At 39.4% G+C, this 19290-nt stretch overlaps 1 protein-coding gene across 6 annotated transcripts in view; it reads left to right on the forward strand.

The window, feature by feature from the left end:
* The first annotated feature begins 211 nt into the window (after positions 1-211).
* LOC105463473 (glutamyl-tRNA amidotransferase subunit B) overlaps positions 212-19290 on the forward strand; it is an 86138-nt gene continuing 67059 nt past the window's right edge. For 3 of the 6 annotated variants that reach the window (XM_071092940.1, XM_071092941.1, XM_011710582.3), the window contains exons 1-2: positions 212-415; positions 2347-2497. In XM_071092940.1, the coding sequence (XP_070949041.1) occupies positions 240-415; positions 2347-2497 (327 nt within the window). In that variant the 5' untranslated portion in view covers positions 212-239. Of the gene's footprint in view, positions 416-2346; positions 2498-19290 lie in introns of those variants that run through there. The other 3 variants (XM_071092942.1, XM_071092943.1, XM_011710581.3) reach the window with 2 other exon arrangements.

Genomic DNA, 19290 nt, shown 5'->3' on the forward strand with positions numbered 1-19290 from the left:
ACTCCCCGCTAGGAGGAGTCACACCTCCCCACCCTGAAACCCTCCCACCCTCTCCTCTATTTCTCCTTCCCTCCCCTCTCTGCCGGGTTCCGGCAGGCTTCGAATCACCACGCTCGCCGGGAGTAGTAGTCTTCCGGTCCGAGCCTATAGCGTTTTTAATACAGTTCCAGAACTACGCTTCCCAGGGAGCCTCGCGGCACAGTGTGACTGAGTCACCTGACCAAGACCCTGGCGTTACAATGGCGGCGCCCATGCTGCGCTGGGTCGGCCGTGGAAGACTTTGGACTTTCGCCCGGGTTGACGGCGGTTCTTGCCACAGAAGAGAGGCTCCGACTGGGTCCACATCCAACTGGATTAGGGGACAGAGCTCAGTGGCTCAGCAGCCCCTCTACACGACCCAGAAGCCAAGGAAAGGGTATTCTGTTTCATACCATTTCTGCCCACCTAACTGAGGTGGAACTGCAGGACTGGGGAAAGGATGGCAATTACAGCCCAGCTTCTAGACGTTTTGGCTGAGGGGAGGGCGTTGAGTTATAACCTGGAGCCCCGAAACCTAAATAAAAGCACAAAACAGGCCCTCTATCAGCTCCGCCCCCATATATAAACCACTATTTTCAAATAGACGTAGTTGGGGAATTCGCGAGTGTAAAATAGCAAGTATTTTCTTGAAGGCTGCACAGACAGAAGAGTGGATTCGGTCATCTTACTAATAGCACTGGCAGTGGGGACGGTGACAGGAGAAGCGGGATCATATTTAGCTGATTTTATTTAGCGCTAGTATGGGCCGGCAGTGTTCTAAAGGGAGAAAGGGAGCCTTTACCTACAAGCTCTGGAAGTGGTGGGTTATTGTCATTAGTCAGAAAACACTAGCTAGCTGTGCAGGCGTTTTATGTTGAATATGTGTGTTTAGACCTAGGAGGACGCAGCCAAAAGAAGAGGTACTCCCTCGGGTTATATAGAGAGTTTTGCTTATTTGGCCAGATTATCCCCTGAACAGCTGTTTATGCTTCATTATGTAAGAATTAAATAGTTTATCTTTAAATACAGAAACATATGGCAAGTTTCTAATATTTTGTTTATTCTTTGAGACTGGTTGGCATTATTTTTACTTTCAGTTGGAGAAACAGAGGGAAATTGTCCTGAAAGAAGTATTCAGTTTTGTATTCTTTTCGTGAATTAGATTGTTTCCCTGTGAATGGAAAGAACATTTTTTCTCTCATGTAATGGAACTGCAAAAATACTTTGAATGATGCTTTACTGCATGCAGAATTTCTAACGAGTTCTTTCTTTAATTCACCTCCCTTGTGGGCTGTGTTTCCAAACTTTAAAAAGAAGGACTTATTCTTACAGTACTTCAGATATAGACCTTTATGTGCTGAAATTATTGAAACAAAACAAAATGATGTAAAATCTGTATATATATGTATATATATACACGCACACACATATATATATACACATATACACACAAAATTTCTTGGGAGAAGAGCAGGATAGGAACATACATGGATTTCACAGGGAATAAGCACATTTATAAGGACCTGGAGAGGCCTATGTACAGACTCAACAGAGTAGGACTGGCCGGATAAGAGAGATTATTATAGCATTTAATAGCTTCTTAGATTTCATAGCAAATAAGCATGAACAAAGTAACCTGAAATTAGGTCTCAGGAATTGCAAGTGATATGGGGGACCAAAAATATGCCACATCAGATGGTTTAATATGATGGGGTTTAGCAAAATTTTTTCAAGAGTATCATTTAGTGGTGATTTATTTTATCTGTGTCTCTCTGGTTATTATACTTGCAAACCGTTTTTGTGAAAGGAATTCAAAACATGGTTGCAAATTTCCTTTTTAAATAAGAAATGTGGAACTATTTATCATTATTTCTCTAGTAGTAGAATCTTGCCATTTATGTTAATTCTAAATAATGTGGGAAAGATCAGCTTTCTTCATTTACTGAGTGATTAATTGATAAGGTACAGTTAATTTGTTAAATGCTGCTTTTCACTGAAGTTAGCCAAGCAGTTGTCACCTGATACCCATTTCTACATTGTTTTAAGACACCAAATTGTTCCTTTCTCTATTGCCTTCGTGTTTATATCATCAGCCTCCCGATGCCATGTTGTAAATGAATTTTAGTTTGCCAATCTCAGTGTAGGCGCTTATTCTAAATTGGTTTTTATTTAGTCACTGATAAAATATGACATTTTTAATGTAAGGATATAACACTGTAATAAGTTTAAAACACATATAGGAAATTAACATTTGTGGTTTAGACTTACAGAAATTCATTCATGGTGACAAACATAATTACATCTTAACCATTATCTCTTTCTTCTTAGTGAACACAAATGGGCTGCTGTGGTAGGTTTGGAAATTCATGCCCAGATTTCCTCCAACTCTAAACTCTTCTCTGGATCTCAAGTTCGCTTTTCAGCACCTCCAAATTCTTTGGTTTCTTTTTTTGATGCATCTCTACCTGGAACTTTGCCGGTAAGATTTTTATTTAATCCTATTTTCATTAGAAAAATGTTTATTTTATATTGAACATGGAAAATTATTTTCTTATTTTAATAATAACACAACTGTTTGGAAATACTTCTTTAGGGAATTTTGGGTGAAGTGGGATGTATTAAATGTTTTCTAAAGACCCATCTCTGTGATGCTGTTTCTAAGTCTAAACATATTCATACACGTATTTATCACTTCACAAACATTTTAGCATGCCTACTAATATCAGATACTGTGCTATGAGCTGGGTCATAAAGATGAGCCTTGCCTTTAAGGAGTTCAAAAACTAGTAGGGGAGATGTGTCTTATAAACAAATAGAGGGCAATGTGATTCCTTCTTTGAAGGTAATATGCAGAGGATGGTTTTGAAACCCAGAAAACGGACAACTAATTCAGTAAATGAAAGGACTATTGTGAGAAATTGAGGTAGGGGTACCTTTGGTTATGGAAGTGTTACTAAAGAGGTGGTGGCCTGAGCTATTTGAGTAGCCCAGTAGAATTTAGGCAGATAAATAAGGGAGGAGGAGGAGTCAACTCAAAGGAAGCAGCATATATCACATGATTTTAGTGTAAGGCCAGTAATGATTGTGGTTGTTGCAAATTAAGAAACACTCAATAATGTAGAAAACAGCCATGATATGCAGTGAGTTAACTATTGTTATTATAACTATTGTAATAACTATTAACCACTCATTTTTACTTGATCCTATGGAATGACTGGGCCCAGTATACCCATCAGCAAGACTTTTTGCATATATTTTTAGATAATTGATTGGATTTTTAAGAAAAGTATGAAGGGAACAGTGTAAATGTTTTAGCTAATAAATACCATATGGTCTGTCCAGGACCTATAATATCAACTGTGTTTGGGGTTTCCTGCCATCTTTGGAGGAAATGTGTATCCATGGTGGTGACAAAGGTGGGGAGGGGCAGACATTGTCATGGGTGAATTCCATGCTCTCAAACATTTAAATAAGAGTGGAAGCTGGTTGAGGCCGGGCATGGTGGCTCATGCCTGTAATCCCAGCACTTTGGGAGGCCAAGGCGGGCAGATCACAAGGTAAGGAGATCGAGACCATCCTGGCTAACATGGTGAAACCCTGTCTGTAGTAAAACTACAAAAAATTAGCGGGGCATGGTGGTGGGCTCCTGTGGTCCCAGCTACTCAGGAGGCTGAGCCAGGAGAATGGTGTGAACCCGGGAGGCAGAGCTTGCAGTGAGCCAAGATCATGCCACTGCACTCCAGCCTGGGCGACAGAGTGAGACTCTGTCTCAAAAAACAAACAAACAAAAGACTGGAAGCTGGTTGAACTGAGCACTGGCAGGCTTGCAGAGGCAGAGGTGTACTTTTCTCAGTCACTGACCAAAGTGGAAGATTCTGGGCAGTGCCTCCAGTGTGCCTGCCTCACTCAGCTTTGGTTGTATTGGGGCAGTATCTTTTTCTTGGAACTTTTCTCTTACTCGCATTTTCTGTCAGGGAGGACTCCCATCCCTGCAGACCATATCAAAGAACACCTTTGATGTGCTGCTGGGTCCCTTTGGGAGAAGATAGATGTGGAGATGCACCCTCTTTTTCTTTCTCTGACTTAGAGATCTATCTACAGAAAGATTTTTTGTTTTTTTGAGAAGGGTGATTTTTTTGGTTATAAATATATGACATATTTTTGGGGCAGAGATTCAGATATAGTAGAAATACAGTAATATTTAGACAAGTAAAATGGAAGGCAAGTTGTCATAACACCTCTACATTTTCCCTCCCAGATTCAAAACATTTTTTTTCCCATGTGGTAGTTACTTATCAAGCGATTAGGCATAAGCTCTGAGTTGCTCCTAGGTTTCTCCAGCTGTGAGTGTGATGGCTATCAAGCCATACTTATTATAGTTCACTTTAGAAACAGATCCATTTGCAGATAAGCATGTTTTCTGTAAATAGACTCTCCAGTTGTACCTAAATTTGGTCAAAAATTAGAACAAATTAGAAAAATTCAAAATAATTAAAATGCCAACATTTTAATTGCTTTGTAAAACTTGTCATGCACCAAAAAAGAAGGTGCTTGTTCACTGGTAAGCATATCAGTAACACAGTGAAGGTGTTTGAGACATTTGAGTGTTGAGAGCTTGGCTTACACTAATTAAATGGCAAAGTCTGGAAATACAGTTTTGCATGAGCTAGGATTTGTTTTCCTTTTCAGAGCCTACAATGCTTATGGTTTAAGTAGCCTAAATAGGTTATTCTGTAGACAGCAGATCTACCTCTTGTTCAGAAATGTTTCTGCCTTTAAGGGACCTCATTTAGTACGTGAGCAACATTATGCCTAAACTCCCAGAATTAAGTATTGTCACTCAAAACGTTTCAAAATCTTTGTATTTACCTCTAAATAGATTTAAAATATACTAAAACCTTTAGACAGTTGTCCTTCCCTAAGCCCTATGGAGATGCTCTAATAGCCAGACTCTGCTTAGAACTCCATTTATAACAAACCAACAATTTGAGAATATGTTTGTGCTTCTGAGGATTTTAGTAGAACATTATGTTATTGTTTTGATCAGGTAAACCAAAAATGTAAGTGTGATTCATGATGGTGCTTGAAACTCTTTCTGCCCAGGGCTTATATTGCTCCCTTCTCTCCTGCTTCTTCCCTGTCCTCTACCTGGCTGATTGTGCCTTCTCACATGGCTGTGTTCTGCCACTTAGCCCTGAAATGTTGGTTTCCCATGCCCTATTCTTTGGATTTCAATTCTTCTGTTACCTGTGTTCCCCTGAGTAATCTTTTTGCCCTCAAATAAAGCTCCCCTCTCTCTTTTAGGCAAGAAACCTATATCTATTGTGTCCTACTATACATTTCCATCTGAATGATTCATAAACACCTTAAATTCAGCAGTTACAGTGTTAAGCCTGTTATCTTTTCTCCCCAAAGTTTCACTGCCTCCTGACGAAAGAATAAACCAAAAAGGGAAAATATATATAAGAAGAAGCAAAAATCAGTGGGAAAAGGATAAGTTATTCAACTGATGGTTTGGGAATTGGTTAGCTATTTGGAGAAAAAATATTGCTCATTTCATACATCAAAACAAAGTTCATATATATATAAAATGTAAGTTAAATGTCAAATTAAATCCAAAAAAATCTAGGAGAATATTTGTTTGTCCGTGGGTTGGGGAGAAACTTTGTAGGCATAAAAGCAAGAAAAAACAGCTAATTAGGCAAAATTGATGGCAATTTGACTGCTTTATTCACCCAACATATATTTATTGACCTAGTAATTCTTTTAGGAATCTGTCCTTGGAAAATAAACATGTGGGCAAAGACTTATATGCAGAGATATCTATAGCAGATCTATTTTTAAAGGTAGAAAATTGGAAGTAACCACAATTTCTCAGTGATGGGAGAATCATTGAATAAATTATAATACATCAGTATAGTGCAACATTATGAAGCCACTGATAATGTTTATAATAGACTTTTAGTGGCACAGGAAAATGCTAAAGATAAAAATTCTAGTGAGATGAATAGAATTTTCATGTAGATTACTTAATCTTCTTTGCATCAGTTTCTTATAAAATGGGAATAATTGACTCATTGGATTTGTGTGAGAATTAAATGAATCAGTACCTTTAAAACACTTAAGACAGTAATTGCATGTAATAAGTGCTCTTATTAATTAACAGATAATTAACAAGTAATAACAAGCAATTAATTAAAAAGCTCTTAATAATAGGTAAGGTAAATCTTACCTACTAGTATACCCATAATAATTGGTGGCTTTCGTCTTTACAAAGGCTCTCCTGAGTTATTGTGCACAGTTATGTTGCCAGTGAGAGCAAAAGTAAATGCTATACATAACAATTGGTCACTTAACCTTGATTTCACTAGTTAAGTGATCTGCCAACAAAAACTAACCTGGGGTTCTCATCACCTCAGAAATGTATAGAGAATTAAGTAAATAATAAAAACCAATAAAAACTAGTATATTGGATAAAATTGTTTCTGAATTATAAATAATTACTTTGATTGCACAAAAGAAGGCTTATGAGCTTTTTTTCCATCTGTAATTATTTGGAGTGTTTCTGTGGTCCAACATGGTATTGGCACTTGATTGAGTAAAAATTAGGATTGTTACTTAAAACAATTGTGGTAATGTGTAGTCTTTCTGTAGACATTCCATTCTTCTCTGTCGGTTGTGTCTTCATGTACTCAGCTGGCATATGTTGGATGCCTATGTTATGCTAGCCCTTGTGTAGCTCTAGTGACACAGTTTTGAACTTGGTAGAAGATAGATATGGGTGTTGCCCACATGGAGCATGAGCAAGCAAGCAGGCAGTTGCAGTACCTTCTAATAAACATGTTAGTCATGGAAATACAAGGTGCTTGAGGAGCACATAGGAAGAGTATTCAACACAGATACAAGGAATTGATGAAACTGGCCAAGTAAAAAGTGAATAGAATGTACAAAGACCAGAAGACAAACAACGTGGCTTGCTCTAGAAACTGAAACATTTTCCATGTGTTGTAGCATAGAACTTGAATATGGGCATTGCAAGAGGCGAGGCTAGAGCAGAAAGCATAGCCTGTACCGTATAAGCCCTGATAAGGGATGTGGATCCCATTTACAAAGAGATAAGAAGACATAAGGAGAGTACAGGGCCAGAAACGGAAGTGAGTGTTTTGAGGAGGAGGGAATACAAGAACATTGGATGCTACTGAGAGGTCAAGTAAAGTGAGGACTAGGAAGTGCCCATTGGATTTATTAAGAAGGGTATCTTTTGCAAGAACAGTTTGAGTGTGATGGAAACAGAAGGTAGGTGGCAGTGGATTGAGAAATGTCAGGGCATGGAGGAAGAAGAGAGTGTGGGCAAGTGTTTCAAAAAGTTTTACTATGAAGGACAACAGTGCAGCAAGTGAGAGGAGACATGGAATCAAGAGCAAACATTTATTGGTCATGTCTTTCTTAACATTGGAGAGACTTGGGAATGTTTAAATGCTGATGAGTTATATAGTCTATGATAATGTACACTTAAAATGTGTTTAAGAGGATAGATCGCATGTTAAGTGTTCTTACTGCAGTAAAACAAAATTTTTTAAAAATGCTGATGAGAAGGAGCCAGTGAAGAAGGGGTGGTGAAAGACAGGAGAGGCTTTTGATTAATATGGCCAACTGAACACAGGCATTTTAATCCATCCTCTCTGTAACCCAAAGAAACCCCACTGAAATGATAGTGAAAGAATGCAAATGTGATAAGCCTACAGAAGAATGGGAGAGGAGACAAGAGTGTGTGAGAGAGAGATGGTAGGTGGAGGAGGGCCTCACTTTGCAGAGCAGGATGCACTGTGACCTAAGCGCCTGCAGGAAGGGACTCTAGTGAGACCTGAGATGATGTGTCCTACACAACCTTAAAAACGCTCAGGATGTGGGGGCGTCAAGTATTGTGGAAGGCTGGCTGAGGTGAAAACAAAGGGGTTAGTCAGAGTCTGAGTACAGAGCAGTGAGATCTGAGCTTCTCTACCTGACCCTGGGCAGCTGCCCTACCCCCACTGGAATTTATAGTCTTTGGAGAAATTCAACTCATGACACACTTTCCCTGAGGCCACCAGTCAGAGCGAAAGGCGATGTCAGACAGCATCTGTAGCGAACTCCAGGACCTGCCTAGTTCTTTTCCTGCCCCAATGTGGGAACTCAGGTGGCCTGGTGTGTCCATCTCTCCTCTTCCCCTCCTCCCGCAAGCAAGAATCTGCAGGAGCTTCTTTGAAGATTGTGTGACCCTAGTGGGAAGAACATGAGATACTGACATGGTGGGAGGTCTCTCAATTTTAAAAAATCTGTCTGGCCACCTGGTTGCTTAAGAGTGAAGACCACTGACAAACAAGCCCCAGGCATTTACATGGGACTTTTAATTGGCATTTTAGTATCTTACTTTAAAATATAGATTGAGAGCCAGAAATCACCAGACACTTGAGGAGATTCTCCAACATGATAGACAAAGCCCAAAATAAAAAAGAAAGCTAAAGGAAATAGGAGGCTGTAAATAATGCACAGGGTAAAAGAATACTTAAAAAATTAATAGCTTTTATAAATGTCCTCAGAGAGATAAGGGAAGGTAGCTGCATATTTGAAACAGGAACATAATATTACTTTTAAAAAATGAACAAACAGGATAAAAACGAGCTCTTAGAAATTAAAATTATGGTGCCTCTCCTTCCCCTAGGAAAGTTAGAAAATAATGTCAAGAAAATCTTCCAGAAATCAAAACCAATGTGCAGTACATTGGACAATAGAAGAAGAAAATAAGCAAATTAGAGAATCAATCCAGGAAGTTCAGCATCTGATTAATAAGAGACTCGTGAAAAAATAGAAAACAGACTCGAGGAAACTCTCAAACAAAACACATGGATTCACATGGATTAATTTCCCAGAATTGAAGAACATATATCTCTAAATAGAAAGGGCCTGCCAACTACCCAGCATGAGGGATAAAAATAGTCTCACATGAAGGCATGTCAAGAAATTTATTAACACTGGGAATAAAGTTAAAGTCCTAAAGCTTACAGAGAGGAAAAATATAATCAGGTCCACATACAAAGGATTGGGAGTCAGACATCAGACTTCTCAACAGCAGCACTTACACCTATAAGAGAATGGAACCGTGCCTTAAACATTCTTAGGGGAAAAAAATTATAATTCTAACCTAGAATTCTGTACCCAACAGTGTCAATCAGGTATGACAGTAGAAGAATGATATTTTCAGACAGATTCTCAAAAAGTTTGCCTTTCATTATCCCAGGAACCTGCTGGAATAGTAGAGAAGTTTCAGGTTGCCAGCTCTCCCATGAGACCTATTAGAAGAGGAGGAAGGTGGCTCCAGAATAAAGAATTCCAGGAAAAAAATGAGAATAGGGAATTAGCAGGTATCTGATTTGTGTGGAAAAAGGTTTCCATATAATTTAGCCTTTAGAGGAATGAGCAATAGATACATAAAAAATGAAGCACATGAAAAAAATGAAGGATTTAGCAAGTCTTTCTAGGAAGAACAAAATGTTCAAGAAAGGAAATATAATCATAGTATTTTATTAGCTTAGGAGATAAACATTTAAATAATAATAGAAACACCGGCTACCGATTTAATAAAAACTGTGATATAACTTGGATATTGGGAAAGAAAAGAACTAAATTCTTACCTACCATAATTGGAAGTCATGTTCTAAATTGGTAAAGCAAGAAAAAAGTAACCTAAGTATAGGCTGTAGAACATTTTTGGCCACTGATTAGAGGCCTCTTTCTCCTTTTCAGGCCTTAAGCTAGTAGATGGGTTTTATTTTGTTGTGTTTTTCTTTGGCGGTGAAGTGGGATATGGGATTGTTACTGTGTTTTGTTTTGTTTTTTAATTAGGTGATGGGTAAATGATTTGGAGCTCCCAAAAGACAGATTAGTAGTCAAAAGCATTTTTAAAAACAAGATTTATTTTTATTTTATATACAAGATAGCATTAGGTACTAATCAAACATTACCTGTACTGGCATCTCAGCCTTCTGCTGGTAAAGTTTTTATTTGTTTGTTTTTTGTTCTCAAAGTCCAAATAATGAAGCCCGTACCACACCCCTGTTCTCACAACTCTTACCCTTACCCTGGTTTTAGGAGAAATAGACTTACGCACATTCTAGATCCATCCATACTCAAGCTCATGCATGTGATGGGTCTGTCTGCTTCCCTGGGGGAGACGTGACCTACCATCCTTTTTTCTGCCTGACTTTATGGACTTGTATGTTACCCAACTTACCATGGTAGGATTTTTAGGGAGTGGGTATATTTTATTTTTGGATAGAAATATAATTTAGCAGCTGGACACAGTGGCTCATGCGTATAATCCCAGCACTTTGGAAGGCTGAGGCGGGTGGATGGCTTGAGCCCAGGAGTTGGAGACCAGCCTGGGCAACATGGTGAAACCCTGTCTCTACAAAAAAAAAAAAAAAAAAAAATACAAAAATTAGCCAGGCGTGGTGGGGTATGCCTGTAGTCTGCTACTTGTGGGGTTGAGGCACGAGGATCACTTGAGCTTGAGAAGTGTACCACGGCACTCCAGCCTGGGTGACAAAGTGAGACCCTGTTTTAAAAGAAAAGAAAAGAAAAAATATATAATGTAGCAAGCTTGGGTAAATTCTTGTGATAAAGTAAGATATAAAAATATTGCAAAATGTCTCATATTGTTATTCTCTTACCTTGTAACTTACATCAGTTATCTCTTAGAAATGGAAGGGGGTAAGTCTTGGGAGTCCATGTTCTTAAAACAAGTACACTGTGTCATTGTGACAGTTTATCAGGTCTGTCTTTTTTCCAGATTAAGGAAGGATTGTCACATGGCAAATGGCCAGGAGCCTTGGCCAACAGGTGATGGATTTTCCAAAGGTCCCCTGGCACAGGCATATTATTTAAAAATAGGAAAATAAATACCAGACAAGACAGCTCAAAGATCCAAAGGGGGTTGCTGCTAGGGAACAGGATGGGACCTAGGAAGAGGTGGGACAGGGGACTGCTGCTTTTCATGATCAGGTATTTAAAAATACATGTCTGTGATATTTTGTTTAAAAAACTTAAGTTAGGTTTAAAGGAATAAAGATATAAGGGGGAGGGAATTATTGATAGAATAAGGTTCCTGAGAAAGCAGACAATGTCTCCGGAGCCATGGAGAAGGAGCCCTCTCCCACTGTAACCCCCGAGGGGAATGTGTGTCCCTCCCCTCCGGGTGCGAGGAAGTGTTGAGGTTTGGTTGTGAAAGGTTGAGGAAACACCTCTGATTTTTTTCATTTTCTAGCAAATATTGCTTCTTACATCTCACTCTGCTTTTGGGCACCGTTTTCTTCCTTTGTTGGTGGCTCTTGCATTCCAGGTCTGTGGGTAATGAACTCTCTTGGTCTGTATGTGCCTCCAGCTGTTTCTGTTTCCCCCTCACTCTGGAATAATAGTATAGAATTCCAACTTGACATTTATTTCCCCTTGGCACTTGAAGACGTTTTTCCATCGTCCTCTGGCATCTGTGATTGCTGATGAGAAGTCTGCATCCCTTGTCAGTACTCTGTTTTGTTTCTCTGATAGCTTTAGCCAGGGTGTGTCCAGATGTGAATTTGTTTTTATTTATTCTGCTCAGTGTGATTTTTAACTTAAGTACTGTACCCTGGACTATGGAGGTATCTCTATGGAATGAATTCCTGGTGGCCTCTGCCAGGGCCCATTGGGCTTTATTGAATGAACTGGTTTCTATGTTAATTTCTTGGCCCCCTAACTGCCACACAGCTTAGATAGTGCCAGCATCAAGCTCCACACATCCAAGCCAGGAACAGGGTCAAGGGCTCAGATTTCTCAAGACTCTTTTTCACCTATGGCCTGAGGCAGCTGGCCTCCTCCATAGCAACCCCTCCAGTTGGTGGCAAAAGATTTTCTAAATGGACTAATATTTTTTGGCTCACAGCTTTATGCAGGAAGCCATACCAGCTCCCTACGACATGGGCTCATGGCCTTGACTTCTGTCCCCAAGGTGCTTTAAATCACTGACATCTGATGTCTCATCAGCCCAGTTAACAATAATAATGGTAGTAAAATCAACTGCCATGTACCAAGTGCTTACCATGTGGCAGGCACTGTTCTGGGTGCTTTATATGTATTCACTTATTTTAACCTCATAACAACCCTACCAGGCAGTTGCTGTCCTTATCACAGTTAGAAAGTGAGTAGAAAATGTGCTGTTCTGTCTCTCCTCATTACCCCTGTTGTCACATGGCTTTAAACTACCTTTACTTCTGTGGCCCCAGGGCATTTTCTTGCTTGCTTTGAGCTTGGCTCTGGGCATGTACACATCTGTGTATTTGTAAATGTATATGTATATATAAATGTATGTGTGTATAAATAGAATACTTCATTTCTTTCTCCTGTCTCCATCTCCCTATTCCCCAGCATGACTGGAGCACACCTGCTGTCTTGACCGACCCCCTCCCCGTTCTGATTAGTGACCCTTATTCTGAATGTTTTTTTAGGATCTTTTTATTTTCTTATTTTCCCTTAGTTTTAGAATTTTGTGGAAGCCCATCATAAATCTTCAGGATGAAAAGGTCAGCCAGCCCATTTCACTGCTCATAGGCAGGATTACAGCTACACTAAGGACAGCATTCTTTGTTTTTATTAGCAGGGATTCAGCTTCACTCATTATTTTGACCTAGTGAAATCTCTTTACTGTGGTGCAGAGCCTTCCTTAATTGATTAAGGAATTATTCATCTGTAGATCTATAGACAGGATCTTAGGGTGTTTGCTTAAAGTTAGTTATTTCCTATTTAACAATATCATTCCAATTTTTTGACTTGTAATACTTTGTATATGGATGTGAAATGGGAAGAAAAATAAGAAAGAAATTTATTTGTTTGGTAAAATGTCATGCGATTTACAGTTCTGTTTGTTTCATAATTGGCCAAATAATATTTCCAGTAATGGTGAGATTTCAGCAAAGAATCAAGCTTGTTTGAAATGTATGCATGTGCAGACCCATGCTTACACACACACACACACACACACACTCGCTTTTTGTGATCAGAAATGCTTGCCCTCTCCTGGTGTTAGTTCCCATGCAGGAGAGAGGGGAGAGGACACCGTCGGCTCTGCCGTAGCTGGCTGGTAGGAATGCTCATTGTGGCACAGTAGATAACTCCTGATAATCAGCCTGCACTACATTCGATTAATAAGAAAGGAGGAACTCTGCTCTTGTTTTGCTTGTCTGAAAACTCTTATCTGTATGTAACACAGAACTCCCTAGCAACTGTGAATGCCTCTTGTTTCCAGAACTGGGGAAAAGACCATAAAAGCTGTTTTTCACACATATATGCAAGAACGTTCTCCTCTTTTCTCAGGATCAGCCTGTCTAAAAAAGCATTCAGGGCTTTCCATATCAAAGGTATTTAGAATTGCCCCTGGAAGCTATGGAATGAAAACAGGAATGTTGTTTACCACATTTTACAAAACTTTCTTTTATTCACAAGAGTGCATACTATTATGAGCCAGAATAAGGGGAATGAACAGGGGAAGAAATATGATGTGAATAAATATGATGTGTTGTCTGCCCTCTGGGAACTGACAAACAATGCGAATGCTGTGCTTTCTGCTGGAGATTCCTTCTGGAACATATGTATGCCGATTGCAGCAGAACGGGTCTTGCCTCCCTAAAGAAATGGTGATGTGAATGCTTTTCGGAAGTACTTTGGAATTTATTTTTTAGATTCCTTATGACATTTCATTCAAACTAGGTAAATCTGCAGTATTCTGACTCTGAACATAGAAGATATTGGTGATAACTTTTGTTTTGAAGAACCTACTAGATTTAGAAACACTTGACTAGTCTAGGGAGCATCAGGCTTTCTGAAATGTTTTTCTGATCCTTAATTCTAAACATAATTATAAAAGTTGTTTTTAATTCAAAATGTAGAAATGAAATGGAAATTGAAGATAGCATCATTAGGGAGAAGTCTTTAAATACATACATTTATAATCAGATCTATATTTATCTCTCTCTCCATTCACACGTAGATGATGTTTAGTTATTTAACTAAGAAGACAAAATGTGACAATTTTCTATGAAATTTCTTTCCATTTCAATGATTTGCTTTAATGTAATCTGAAAGATTTATAATTACATTGTATGCTCAGACTTGCTTCTTGCCAGTCACTCTCCAAATCACTTCTATAGTTATCCTCCATGCTTTTGAGAGTGAGGTGTTACAAGGATGAGGTGTTTTGTATAGTGACCCTTGTCACCCTAAAAGAGGTATATGTCTGTGAGCTCATACCCACAAATGTGGAAGGTTCCTTTTCAGCTCTCACGCTTGTGATGGTCTAAACCTGCCGTATAACTTCGTTAACTGAACGTCTCCCATGAACTCAGTGACTCATGACGATGATGACTTTCACGTTCAGCAGGCAGCATGATCTCACCTCCCTCCCTGTGGGAAGCATTTGACTCCTTCCCTGCCATGGATCTTTTTCTAACTTTCAGTGGGTTCTTGAAAGCCTCTCTCTTCACAGCCATTTTCACTTCCCCACCTCTCTACCAGTTTTGCATGCAATATTCCCCACCTGAAACCTAACCAGATTAATAATAATGCTTCTACTATTTTTATTTTTATTTTTTTTAGAGACTGGGTCTCACCATGTTGCTCAGGCTACTCTTTAACTCCTGGGCTCAAGCATTCCTCCTGCCGCCGCCTCGCAAGGTGCTGGGATTATAGGCATGAGCCACCATGCCTGGCCTCTACTTTCTATCAATATATATTTGTTTCATACAGTTGACTGAACATCTTTTTATGTTTTATGTATGTTGTTCATAAGGATTTCTGTGTTTTATTATAAGCTTCTAAAAGAGCAGTTCATGTATCTTTCTTGGTCCACTTGACAGTACCTTGCATAGAACATGTGTATAGCACCCCTAATAAATATTTCCCTATATACTTGCATACACTTACATACGCACACATGGGGCATCCATATGAAAGGACTTTCCTGTCTAAAACCCTTTAGCTATTTTTTAAACTTCTTTATGGGTCTCTTGTCCTGGCTGAACATAAGACAACCTTTTCTTGATTACCCAAGCTTATCAACAACATCAGTTATTGCTCAGTGTTGTAGTGGTGCCTTCAAGGTCTATTGAGATGTGTAAAGCTTTTTGATCCTACAGTAAATGGCTAAAGATAGCCATTGTTTTGAGGTTTCATAGTACAGTGTTTTTCCCTGCTTTTATAGTTACCTGTTCCTCACCAGGTTTTTAAAGCTGCTGTCAGTATATTTGGCTCTAGGAATCCCTACTTGCTCATTTTTCACTTCTCAATGATTATTTCTGATTAGTTCAGAAAGTCAGAGTATCACATTTGTAAATATAAATAAGAACAAAGCTCTGAGTAGAAACCTCTCCTACAAAATAAAGTACATGGATGCTATGAAAGCTATTTAGCATCACCATGTGACACTAGAATAGGAAGAGGTCCTGAAAATCATTCAGTTCAGTCCTTTTAATTTACAGATGAGAGAACTGCTGTTGGGACTCGTCCATGGTCACACAGTTTCTTAACATTCCATTCAGATTAGAACCAAAGTTTCTCACTTCCAGTTCAGTGATTGGCTCCCAACCTGTTCCACTATAGTTGGAGCTGCTGGAAGTCAGAGTTATGTAAGTGGCTGTTATTTTACAGATATGTATATATGAGTATACATCCAAAAACATTAATCTCATTAACAGATGTATATGTACTATGTTTATAGATGTATGTCCACATGGTTATACACATACAGAGGCATTGACTACACAGCACTGATGCTGTGTTGATGGTTGTATGCACCATGTATTATGATGCCCTCTAAGTACGAGATCTAAACCTAGGGAGGGAGCAAAGACGAGGGTGCTGAGTCAGAAGAAGAAATGGATAAAGGAAATCTCACCTAATTAGCCTCCAATTCAGGGCTCTGTGCATCAGATTTCCCCAGACTTACCATGAAGAAAGCAGGCCTGGCTATGGGCAGCTCTTAGCTGAACATATCACCATGCAAATAGTGGTCACAGGAAAATTCTTTTAGGATCTTTTCTCCAGGCTTCATTCTGGCCAGTTTTCTCTACACTGGCTTCTAGTTCACTAATTTTTTTTATAGTAGTCGCTCTTTTACATATCCATTGAGGTTTTTAGTTCACTAGATCTTTCAGTTACAGAAATTCTGTTTTTCTCTTTTAAATCTCTCTAATCTTTTGAAAATATCTTGTTCCTTTTTCATGTATTCAGTTATTTATTTCTTTCATAATTTTACAGCTACTTATTTTACAGTCTGTGTTCAGTAATTCCATACCTGAAGTTCTTGGGTGATCTTGTTATGCTTTTTGCTTGACTGCTGATTCTGGCTGGAAGTAGATGATTTTCTGGTATATTTTGTAATTTTTTTTATTATGAAGTCATATCTGATAGGGCTTTATTAGTGGTATCTTGTTGAGAGTCCATCTCTTTAAAGCACTTTTGCATTGGCTTTTGCCTGATGCTCCAGGCTAAGTGAGGGCCATTTTCCATATTTACCTCTTAGCTTGGGGGCTTCTGGACCACAGTGTTAGTACATCTGACCCCAGGCCTGTCTGAGAGCAGACTATCAGTTCTTAGGGCAGACTCCTGTACCCCCGTCCCACTGCCACCCACCAAAATCTAAAATCTGGGCTGAAACTTTACTAAGGTTGAAACCTTATAGAAGGGAGGGGATGAAACAGGCTGTGAATATGGGTGACTCAGAATGGGGCAGAGAAGGCACCTTTAACTTCTCTCTGGCCCCCTTGCCCTGTCCCATTAAGATATACCTCCCTTCCCATTGTAATTCTTCTGTGTCGTTGTGTGTGTATTGCAGTTCACACTAGTTAGGGCCAAGATTGGTGTATATCCCAGTACCTCTTACCTGCCCTCTCCTCACAAACACAGATCAGGTGAGCAAATCTTTCCAAATTCCTGCTAGATGTACAAGGATGCACTCTCTCACCTATTGCCTTTAAAGATGATCGGTTTCCCAAAAAAAGCTTTATCCTTAAAAAAATGATTCTCCCTTCGCCTTTGTGTAGAAATGATGATGCCATCTCATTCCTCTTAAGGAACAACAAAAAGCAATATGATGGAGTTGACAGGAGCAGCTGGCTCTAGTGGGAGAAATCAATGAGGAAATTGAGAGTTCGCTTTCCTCTCCACCCCAGCCTTGGCGAACGTGAGGGACCTTGTCTGGCCTCCCCCGGGTGAATCTTCTGGGTCTGCAGAGCATCTCCCTGACTCAACATTGTTTCTCAGGAACTTGGTGCTCCTTTCCTAGTAATGCTCCTTTCCTTTCCTTTTACTAGATTTCCTAGTAATCCCAAGTAATGAGCAGCTTGCTCATCTCCCAACAGATTCACTCCCGAGCAAGAAACTGCCAGTATTGTTTGGGAAAGGCTTTTCTCCCATTTCCACATCCTTTTATTGGTTTGTTTTCCCTCAGAAATATGCATGTGGATGAGATATTGAGCAAAATAATAAGCCCTTATTAGAGAAGATAGTGTTTACTTAGAATTATTAACTGTTCAGAATGAATTTTGTACACTACTGCAACCAAAAATCTGTATTACAATAGTACTGTCTTATCTGTAGTTTCACTTTCTGTAGTTTCAATTACCCTCAATAGAGGAGAATAAGATATTTTGAGAGAGACCACATTCATATAACTTTGATTACAGTATATTTTCTTTTTTTTTTTTTTTTACTGTTTATCTCTTGCTGTGCATAATTTATAAATTAAACTTTTATCATACATACCTATAGATAGGAAAAAAAATAGTCTATGTCAGACTTGGTACCATCTGAGGTCTCAGGCGTCCCCCAGGGATCTTGGAACCTATCCCTCATGGATAAGGGGGCACTCCTGTACTGGAAAGAGAGGTAGGAATGTGCAGAAAATAAAGTGAACACATTACCAAAGATGCCTGGGAGTACAAAAGCTTAGGAGTCTTTTGGTGATATAAATATGTAGTAGTCCAAAAAAAACCTGACAGTGTTCTGTGACACTATTTTTGTCTCTGCCATTCGAGTAGCTCATACAGGCTTTGTTCTGGTGATTTATACTAGAAGCCTATAATAAAAACGCAGCCTGAAATCATGCAGCTGGGTACCCTTCATTTTTCTTCCATGGACAGTTCCCGAACTTAACAAATTACAGCAGGCCTGGCAAAGCTCTTCCTTCAAAGGAAATACATGCCTGGCCATGGCAGCTGCCCTGTTGGGTTTCTTCTGCTTTCTGGCATCATTGGTGATGCTGTGGGGATTGCTAGATGGTTTTTATGAGTACATCATGTACTACATAATGACATTTTGGTAACAACAGACTACATATATGACGGTGGTCCCATAAAATTACAGTGGAGCTGAAAAATTCCTATGGCCCAGTGATGTCATAGCCATCTTGTCATCATGGCATAAAACATGACGATATGTTTAGATACACAAATGCTTACTGTTGTGTTACGGTTGCCTACAGTATTCAGTACATAACATGCTGTACAGGTTTGTAGCCTAGGAGCGATAGGCTATATCCTGTAGCCTAGGTGCGTAGTGGGCTATCCCATCCAGGTTTGTATGAGCACACTCTTACGATGTTCATACAACAGCAAGGTCTCCTAACAAGGCATTTCTTAGAACATATCTCCATTGGTAAGTGATGCACGACTGTACTAGAAAAGAATTTCTAGGAAGATATTGTGTCTTTTTAGTGGGTCAATAAAAATAATACTCCCTTCCCGTCTTGAGTCAGAACCGACTGAGAAATCAGCACAGAAGTCAGTCAGATGAAAATGAACATACCAGCTTTATTACAGATAATAGCTTGATTGAAAAATGCAACGTGATGTTTAGCCACATGCTTTTTAGTACTTGCTGCCTCTGTTGAACTCAGGTCTCCAAAACTGCAGGCTTTTCACTTGTAGAGGACGAACTTGCTTCTGCAGAAAGCTTATCACGTGGCCAGAATAGAGCCGACTGTCTCATCATTGTGGGCATGTTGATTAGAAAGAACTCATTTAGGCTTTGTCCTGATCATTGATACTGCAAGCTTCTATAGGAATGCTCAGCCACGGGGCCAACCCACTCGTATGTGGTTCCATTTCCCAAAGTCACTTGTCAGAAAAGTCACTCTTTTGGGGACAAGAGAATATGGAGTAGAAAGCAAAGTCCTGTCACATGGAAACCTAGGGGCAGGCGAACGACTGT

Source organism: Macaca nemestrina, chromosome 3, assembly GCF_043159975.1.
Source record: "Macaca nemestrina isolate mMacNem1 chromosome 3, mMacNem.hap1, whole genome shotgun sequence".
Classification (NCBI taxonomy): domain Eukaryota; kingdom Metazoa; phylum Chordata; class Mammalia; order Primates; family Cercopithecidae; genus Macaca; species Macaca nemestrina.